Source organism: Alligator sinensis, unplaced genomic scaffold, assembly GCF_000455745.1.
Source record: "Alligator sinensis unplaced genomic scaffold, ASM45574v1 scaffold418_2, whole genome shotgun sequence".
In the NCBI taxonomy this organism is placed as follows: Eukaryota; Metazoa; Chordata; order Crocodylia; family Alligatoridae; genus Alligator; species Alligator sinensis.
In genome coordinates this window covers 378,138-388,055 of record NW_005842682.1, presented here as the reverse complement: position 1 = coordinate 388,055, position 9,918 = coordinate 378,138, and the positions used below count along the sequence as shown (strand labels likewise).

At 40.7% G+C, this 9,918-nt stretch overlaps 1 protein-coding gene across 14 annotated transcripts in view; it reads left to right on the top strand.

Annotated features, from left to right (window-relative positions):
* DMXL1 (Dmx like 1) overlaps positions 1-9,918 on the top strand; it is a 116,712-nt gene that overhangs the window by 7,366 nt on the left and 99,428 nt on the right. For all 14 annotated transcript variants that reach the window (XM_025215890.1, XM_014524852.2, XM_025215882.1 and 11 more), the window contains exons 2-4: positions 5,207-5,284; positions 6,528-6,606; positions 7,379-7,499. In XM_025215890.1, the coding sequence (XP_025071675.1) occupies positions 5,207-5,284; positions 6,528-6,606; positions 7,379-7,499 (278 nt within the window). The remainder of the gene's footprint in view (positions 1-5,206; positions 5,285-6,527; positions 6,607-7,378; positions 7,500-9,918) is intronic.

The window sequence follows — 9,918 nt, the reverse complement described above, 5'->3', positions numbered from 1 at the left end:
GAAAGAAATCGCATATGAAAGGCATGTAAATTAATTAGGTCACAACTTTAACTCATCTGATTAAGCAATAACTTATTCTGTGCAAGTCATTATTCCTTCCTTTATAGTTTCCATCTAGTGGCGAGCTGTTGTCAGCCGTTCAACCTTTCTCAGCCCATTGCTAGGATCATGCCCTCACCTTTGCATCAAAGTTGAAGGATGTTGCCTCCTTGGTGTACCATGTGTTGGGAGCTTCAGGCTCCTTCTCAATGATGATAATCATCCTCCTCTTCTTCCTCCTCCTCCTCCTCCTCCTCCTCATCATCATAGAATCATAGAAAATGAGGGCTGGAAGGGACCTCCGGAGGTCATCTAGTCCAACCCCCATACTCAAAGGAGGTACCTTTCTCCAAGTTCAGTTGGGGTTTGAGGGAATCATCCTCCCAATGGAATGGGTACCTGTGTATTATGGATGCTTGCCACCTACTAAAATGCAGTAACTTGAACTTTACCTTCTGACTTACCTCCAGGCACCTATGAGCTTCTGTAGTGATGGTGAGAGAAACCCATGTTGCCATTACCAGTCTGATACTGAGAGAACTGCTAATATTGAGAGGGAAAAAAAATGTACTTAGTCTCCCAAAAAAGGAACTTGCATAATACTTGCAGCAAACCAAAACCCCTTTGTCTGCTACTTTTGTTGGCAGTGGATTTGCTAATTGGGCCATGTGAAGGAATTCAGGCCAGGGGGTGGGGGTTTACTTTGCTTGGCTGGGTAGGGAGGAGCGGATGACTTACTAGAACACCTGCAGCCTTTCCATCAGGTCAGGTGATACCACTTCTTTCAACCCCCAGTACAGGAAAGCTGTTTAAAGGGGGAACTGCTCTCTCTCCTTTTCAATAGAATATCTATCACCTGCCTCCAATGGTGTGGGGATTTTTTTCTGGAAGTCTGGTAATTTATAAATCAATTTACCTGTGTAAAGTAATCGGGTTAAAAGATAATAACCTGCTTTTAAAGAATAACGGCCATCCTTTCAAAATGTCATTTGAAATTTCTCCAACAGCAATTAAACTTAACTAAACCCTTCATCTAATAAGTAGAGTTATAGTGCAACTCCATGGCTTGCTTATAAACTGTTTTTCTAAACACGTCTATAAAGTAGGGTCTGTCCCTGTCGCTTCACATTTTCTGCTGAAATTCCTCACTTTTGATCTTTCTGAAGCTACACGTTGAATAAAACTTGAGTTATGTGTTTCACAGTGTCAGAAGTTGCCAGACTGCTATTTTTCATTGCTTTACTACCTCAAATTTGTAATAAAAATCTTGATATCAAACAGGGAGTTGGTTCCTAGATTGTGACTGGCCTTTTGTGGCTTGAAAATGTTCAGTTGGCTTATTCTAATACAGGCAACCTCTGCTTAGCACTGTTTCACGTAGCGCTGTTGTGCTATAACTCTCATTTTATATTGATACTTGAGTCTCTCTTAGGGTTCAGCGAGTTTCGTTATAACACTCATGGTTGCCATCTTGGTTCGTCAATAACGTTTTGTTTTGCTTAATGCTATTTTGCTTAATGCTCAGTTTTTCAGGAACCAAGTAAGAGTGCTAAGTGGGGGTTGCCTGTAGTTTGAAATAGAAATGCCATGTATGCCTTCCATTTTTATTTATGAAAACTCTGTTTTAATGACGGTCTCATTCTTTGCTCTTCCTTGGAATATTTTTTGTATGGAAATAAAAGTTCCACTCAGCTTTTATGATGAACAGTGCCATAAAGTTCTCTAGGTCAGAAGGAGGTTGGAACTGTATGTGATGTAAAAAAAGGATTTAGAAATTTGGTAATGACCTGGTAATTACACGTCATAACATAGATGCACAGTAGGATTTGATTTTCAAGTTTATCTCTTTGTGAACTTTAACATTCTTTGAATGTATCAGAGATGGAAAATCAGTTCTGTCACTTGCTTGTTGCATAATATTTAGCAGCAAATATGGCATTTTTCAATGATGCCTACTCTCTTTCCCCAGAAGAACTTGGTTTTGTAGCATTCTCGCATTTTGTTTTTCAGATGTTTTGTACTGGTTTGGAAGGCATCCATTACATGTACTGCTTACATTGCGTTTTGCATAATGACTTGTCCAGAAAGAGGCATAGCCCTTTTCCTTGTTGGATAAGTACAGTGTTGATAGCTTCTGTGAAATGTGGAGGATGGGGGTTGGGCCTGAAAGCCACAAAGAAAGATTTTCTTGCTTGTGACTTGCTTAGCTTTATGGTAGGGAATTTCTTACACTTGCTCTTTTAGTTTTGATTTGGAGGAAGCAGAGAAAGATAACAAACCTTTTTCCCCAAGGATAGCCTGCTGTCCTTGAATTTATAAAAATGACCTGACAAAATAATGCAGGCCTTGTCTAATATTCGGTGATGAATCCCTATCCAAAGAGCAGTATAATTCTGGTTAATTCATCCCTCTAGAGGGATTGCAGACAATGGAAAATTACCCAATAATGATTCATTATCAGGTTTAATAATTGAATGGGGGGCAAGGAATCGGAACAACAGAGAACGAAAGCATAGTGGAGAATTACCTGATAGGTGAATTTTATCCAGTGTTAACTGTATCTAGGGTTATAAAAATATGGTAAGTATATGTAAATCCATTGGTGTTCTTGTAAGTCTTGTTTGCAGTCATGATTTCTGAACATAGTTTTTTGGCTTGTCTGAGAAGCAATGTTTGATCAATTTAATAGGGGCTAAATTAATATTGTCTCTTATTCATTATCCCTCTGCCTTAGTGGTAGTTTGTGTGACTGTGCACAAACAAAACACAACTTTGCAGAAGGCTAGTCTTGCTTTCTCTTTTTTGATATAAAATGTTTGTTGGTTCTGACTGCATCATTCAAAAAAGTTACACCAACTGCATTGCTGAGTTTAAAAAAAAATTAATATTATAATTAGAAATGGGAGTTAAGTTTTATGTATCAATTGTAACATTTTTCTTTTTTTTTTTGAAGGGGGACAAGTAGTAATTATACGAATAATTACTTGATTTCAAAATTGGATAAGTATTCCAGTGTTAGAATAGGGAAAATGGGACAAATATTAGCTTGATGTAAAAAGCCAAAAAAGAAATCTTCTTTAGGATTTTTCTTGGCCATGACAAAATTACATTTGGCATTTTTGGGTCATGCTGATGTTTGGACTGCTTCGTCTTTTTTTATTATAAAGCTGATTTCCTCTTGGAACTTAGGCCTTTAGCTCTTATTTAAATTTACTAGCAATTTAGATGCAGTATTTTTGAGGATATGATTTTAACATTTTTGCCTGGTTTTATAACTAAAACTGAAGAGGCATGGTGCTTCAGTATCCTGAATTTTTATGAAAACTTTTACAAAAATATTAGCATTTTGCTGGAGTGAAAAACTGATGCTGGTTAAATAATCTAAAAAGATAAGAGTTAATAGTGTTCTGTTTCATTCATATTGCAGCCATGCATCACAACTCCTCAGAATATAGGATGCCTTTCATCTGTATCATCTGTGCTGTTTATTTTACCCTTTTAAACCTGTGCAGGTTTACATACAGCAGTCTTGGATAACATACTGTCTTGGCTGGAAATGACTCTTCGCTGGAGGTCTTTAAAGAGCATTACAGTCTCTGGAGCCCTCCTTTAAATTTGTTCTAGGAGAAAATAAGTTTAAAACATGCATTCATATATGTTTATATTAATGGTTGTTCCTATATATAAAATAGGGCTGACAAACTATGACAAAATGAATTGCAATTAATTGTGAGATTAAAAAAATAGTTGCAATTAACTGCAGTTTGATCACACAATTAAAACAATAGTCAGTACCCAGGCCCAGCACCCAGCACGCCTCCACCCAATGGTATAAAGCCTATGTGCTGTGCCACCACCAGCAGTGCACAGCCCCTGGCCTGCCCCATGCCTGCTCCAGACCGCACTGGCTGGAGCAGACCCAGAACCCATGCAAACAGGCCCGACATGAGCCCACCCTGCGCCTACTTCAGACTCACTCTCCCATGCTAAGCAGCAGTGGCCTGTCAGAAGCTGCTGCTCTGCCCCAGGGGGAAAGTGGCCCCTCCCCTCTGCCACTGCCTGTCCCTTCTTGATGCAGCTGCCTGGAGCCTGCACCTGGACTGCCCTCCGGCGCCTTTGCATTGCCACCGCTGGGCGACTGGGAAGCAGCAGTGACTTGGAGCTGCAAGGTAGCCCATGTGTGGGCTTTGGGTGGCTGTAGCAAGAATGGCCTGGCAGCAGCAAGGGGGAGGGGCTGCTTTTCCCCTGTGCTGAGTAGCATCTTCTGCCTGGTCACTGCCACTGCTCAGTGTGGGCAGACGAGTCCGGAGCAGGCATGGGGTGGGCCACAGTTGGGAATGTGTGTGTGGGTTCCAGCTGGTCTGATGCTGGTCTGCTCCGCTATGCCATGTCTGGAGCGGGTGCAGGGTGGGCCGGGGTTGGGGCTCTGCACGAGTCCTCACAAGTACTGTGGGGCTGGGGCTATCAGTGGTTCAGTGTGTGAAATTTAATGCCTGTTAATAAAATGTGTGTTAGTTTGCTTTTGTATTAATTGCATACAGAAACTGCAATTAACTGATAGCGCTAATGTAAAATAGCATGACTTGGAATTCCATGAATGAAACAGCCCTTTTTGCAGCCTTTTATGTTGCTGTTAGTATTGGATTGTGCTAACTTGCTTGATTTTGCATGTTTGTTATTTTTGTCGTTCACTGGTTATGGTGAGTGTCTTGTTCTCTTGTTTGCAGAGATTGATCCACAATATAACAGTGATATAAAAAAAGGTACATGGCTGAGTGCAGTCTTTAATCTCACTGTGTTCCTAACTGGGTTTTTTTTTTTCCCACGTGGTACTTTAAATTTGCATGTGGAAGGATTCTTTGTACCAAATGTGTGAAGGTTATACATACACATCTAAACATTTTTTTTTTCCATCATTCAATATCTTAACCCAAAAAATCACTTGAAGGGATTTTTCCCCTAGTTCTATCAATTTTTTAAATAGTCTACAAGCGTGAGAAGTTACCTAATTTTTTTATTTTCCGTTTTTGCTAATGACTTAGAAGTGTAGGAATAAGCTCAAGAAGAAAACAAATGAATTTACAAAGGAGAAATGATGGTAGAATAAATTATTTATATTTACAACTAGCTTTCTAATTAATATTTCTTTACATTATTTTGTGTTTAGATTGCAGCTTCTTATGGAAACGTTATTTGTATCTTTGAACCAGTTACCCTTCTAAAACAGAAGAACAATCACCATACTGTAAGTGAACAGTCTAAGACTGGATGCCTTTGAAATTTAGAATAATTTCTGTGATTTCACTTTTATTTGGGTGTGACCTTTTTCATTCAAGGCAGCAACCAGATTAAAATAGAGATGGCTAGCTTGGTTAGTTTTAAATCAAGAAAAAGATTGGGCAGGATGACACCCTTCATAGACAACAGTGAACTTCCTCAAATGCTATGACTTCTTGAGACTTGAAAAAGAATGTAGTGTGTTCCAAAACTTGTTTAAATCTAGCCTAATGATGCAGATGTTCCAATAAAAGCTATCTCACACAAAAATCCATGCCCTTCAGACTTTTAAAAAAATTAGCTAAATTCCATGTTGAGTTTTTGATTCTCTTCCCTCCAGGTATTTCATTTGCTAACAGTTGCATTAGTTAACAAGAGTATCACAATGTTAAATGCTTCATATGTCCTAGATTCTGCATCTCATTTTGTTCTTAACCATTTCACAGATCCAACGCTAAGCTTGCAGATTGGTATATTATTTGTTTGGAGTGAGGGTGAATTGACTTTTTAAATTTGGACTGCAAAACCCTGGCTGATGAAAGTTTTTTGGCTCTTAACTTTATTTCGCAATAATTAACTCTAGATTTGGAAAATGTGTATACTAAGTAAGAGAAAACTAACCACCCTGTCCCAAAGGTTGAAGGTGGACTACATACTGGGCAAATGTTTCTTGGGTTTGTTTCTTTTTATTCTTAGGTAGGTTCCAGTGAAGTGGAAAGCATGCACCATGATCTGGATATTACCCAGAGCTCTGTAAAATGCTTGTCATTTTTTTATTTATTTATTTTTGGTGGGGAAGTACTATTTGTGAATTTGTTCTAAAGCCTACTAATTTTAGGTGCATCTAGTGTTAGTATTGGCAATAGTTGTAATAATGTATCATTTGCTTGCTATTTCTTTTACTTTCAAATCAGTTGCACTTTTTACAAGATAAAATAACATTGTTTTATCAATTGCATGTAGTTTTATGTCTCTGAATTCAGTTAATTCATACATTAACTTAAAATGAGATCACTGTTGTGCTTTGTATGAGCTTGTCTTATCATTTTCTAGTTTTTCTTTTAAAAGATTTTGGTAACTAGACATACATTAGAACTTAATGCCTAATACCTAGTAAGACTTCCTGTTGAGTTCAGGACATTAACTGGGAAAAGCCATTAACAGACCAGGAAGAATGTCACTTAAACTAATATATACCACTTTAATTTTAGGGGTTACATTATCAGTGGCAGAAGACTGCTCAAATTTTACTGGAATCAGTTGCACATAACTTAACATGGGATCCTACAGGTAAGCATGGAATTAACTGGAACTTGTCTATTGCAAATTTAGGTTTTCTTATGTTAACCTTTTTGCTCTTTGGAAGGATCAAAATTTCCTTTTGGTCCAAGAAGTTAAAAGGTAAGGCCTGGGAAAGTCAGAGTAGAGTAAAATGCACCTTTTTAAAACTTATCATGTGATGCTTAAAATATATCTTCTTGAAAGTGCATGTTAAGAAAACACTGTCTGTCTCTATTTCACTTGTTACATCTTGGGTAATGGAATATATTATCCAGTGCTGGCCATTTCAAAGTATTGTGGGGCTTTTTAGATAGCAATATAAAGGCAGAAGAGAGGACACTTCATTTTGGCCCCTTTGTATTGTAGTTGCATATGCTTTTTTTGAAATATTACAGTAGCGCACAGATGTCTGTGCGAATGAGTAGACTGCTTTGGAGACATAATAGAATTTAATTGTGATGGTAAATATTTGAATTATGGATGTGCAAATTAAATATGAAATACAATTTAGTGTGTTAAATAAGTACTCATTTTCTGGCATTGCTAATCCAACCTGTCAAATGGTTGCTATGTAGGCCACTAGGCCATCTTGCAAGATTGTGCCCATTACATAAGGTTTGGTTTGTGGTAAATGGCATACTGGAATTCTGTAATGCATTTGGCAGTTTGTTAATGCAAAAGCTGAATGTTAGTGATATAACCAACTGACTTTCAGTATAAAAAGCTGCATTTCATAGCTTTCTTTATACTTCTACTTTTATAAAATAAAAATTTTCATTAGGCACTCGTCTCTTGACTGGTTCCAGCTCTCTGCAGCTCTGGTCCAATGTTCATTTGGAAGATGGAAATGCTGAAAAAACAGATGCTGGCTCAGGGGAATGGAGGTGTATCTGGCAATGCAAGTAAGAAGCAATTAAAACTAGAGTGGGAAGCGAAACTTGGTTTCTGTTAGTGGTAATCAAAAAGAAGGGAGTCACACCCTGCTTTTATACTGCTGGGCTAAGAGAGATTTCTCAGATATGCTTTTAATCATTTTAATTTCTTTGAATTACACATTTTATTTCTGTTAGATTAGCATGGTGCTTCTAAAGGTCACATTACAAGGTAATTTTGGGCAGCTCCTGAAGGCCTTAACTCCTGAATTTGTCTGCACATTAACACCTGAAACTAGTTTTAAGCACTTATTATGTGACTCAAAGTTATGCCACTCTAGGGTAAGAGTCTCTTGGAGCTGTGTTACCCTCTGGTGCTACTGGCATTGGGCTGGGCTCAGCCTGGAGAAGAGCAGCAACCCTGCTGTGGCAGCGGTGACTGGACACGCAGCTTAACTGTTCCCTGCCTTATTCCCTGAGACAGACTGCTTGGCAGCCACAAGTAAGTGGGGGTGGACTCCAGAAGCAGAGAGGAAGCCCGGACTTGGAGGCAGGGGATTCTTACTTTTCAGTTCTCCAGGTCCTCGCTAGCCTGCAGTGTGACTACTTTAAACTCAAGCTAGCACTAACACCAATCAACATTTGTACAGCTCACAATGTAAGGTGTAACAAGGCCCTAAGAATCTTATACTATTGGAGCAGGTCAGGACTTCTGTTTTGCATGTTGAAATAACAGGGGCCAAAAAAACCAATTATATCAGATACCTGAAACCTACTGTAACAAAGCATTAAAATAATTTGGGAGAAGCAGGAGGTAGTAGTACATTGCAACAGAAGTAGGACCTAGTGGTCATGACCATAAAGGCTAGAAAAATGGAACTATTTAAAAAAGCTGGACATGTACAAGTCCATGGTGCCAGATGGAATACACCATAGGGTACTGCGAGAGTTGGATGATTGGAAAAGGGCAAACATAGTGCCCATATTTAAGAAAGGGAAAAAGGAGGATCTAGGAAACTGCAGACCAGTCAGCCTCACCTCAGTCCCAGGAAAAATCATGGAATAGATGATCAAGGAATATATCTCAAAGCACTTGAAGGAGAAGGAGGTAATAAGGAACAGTCAGCATGGATTCACCAATGACAAGTTATGCCTGACTAACCTAATTACCTTCTATGATGAGATGACTGGCTCTGTGCATGTGGGGAGATGGGTGGATGGTGGTATACCTTGATTTTAGCAAGGCTTTTGATACGATCTCGCATAACATTCTTGCAGGCAAGCTAAAGAAATACGGGCTGGATGAATGGACTGTAGGTTGAATAGAAAACTGGCTGGAGCATCGGACTCAGAGAGTAGTAATCACTGGTTCAATGTCTAGTTGGCAGCCAGTATCTAGTGGAGTGCCCCAGGAGCTTGTCCTGGAGCTGTTTTTGTTCCATATCTTTATCAATGACTTGGAAGGTGGTATAGAATGTACACAGCAAGTTTGTAGATGACACCAAGTGAGGGGGGGAGGGGGGAGAGTAGTAGATACACTGGAGGATAGAGCTAGGATTCAGAGTGACCCAGACAAATTGGAGGACTTGGGCAAAGGGAATCTCACGAGGTTCAGCCAGGACAAGTGCAAAGTCTTGCACTTTGGACAGAGCAGTCCCATGCTCCAGTACAAGCTGGGCGCTGACTGGCTGGGCAGCAGCTCTGCAGAAAAGAACGTGTTACAGTGAACAATAACCTGAATATGAACCATCAATCAGTATGCCATTGTTGCCAAGAAGGTAATGGCATGCTGGGCTGCATTGGAGGAGTGTTGCCAGCAGGTCAATAGAAGTGATTCTTCCCCTTTATTCAGCACTGGTGAGACCACATCTGGAGTACTAAGTCCAGTTTTGGGCCCCCCACTACAGAAAGAACATGGACAAATTGGAGCGAGTCCAGCGGAGGGCAATGAAAATGGTGAGGGGGCTGGGGGACTTCTAAGGATACCTAGTTTAGTCTAGGCGGGCCATGATCCACGAAAGACGACGGCACGCGACGAAAAAGTATTTGCACACGCGTGCTCACAACCCAAAGGGTAGTAGGGCCCACAACTACATGTTAAAGAAGGTCTGAAGAGCATCCCAGGGACTTTGGGGCTGGGCAGAGGAGCAGGGCAGGAGCAGGAGGGTGCAGGAGGGCCCGGGGCCGGGGGAGCTCACCTGGCGCAGGTGCCGGAGCAGCTCGGTGGCCTCGTGCTGGCGGCCGTGCTGGACGAGCAGCAGCAGGTCCTGCACCAGCCCCACGCGGCGGCGGTAGGGGGGCGCCGCCTTGGCCCCGCTGTCCCGGCCCACTGCCTTCCTGCGGGGCGCGGGGCTGCTGCCGCCCTTGCTCTGCCTGGCGCCTCCGTGGACTCCAAGATGAACATGAGTCGTCAGTGTGACGAAGCCATCAGAAAAGCTAATGGCACCTA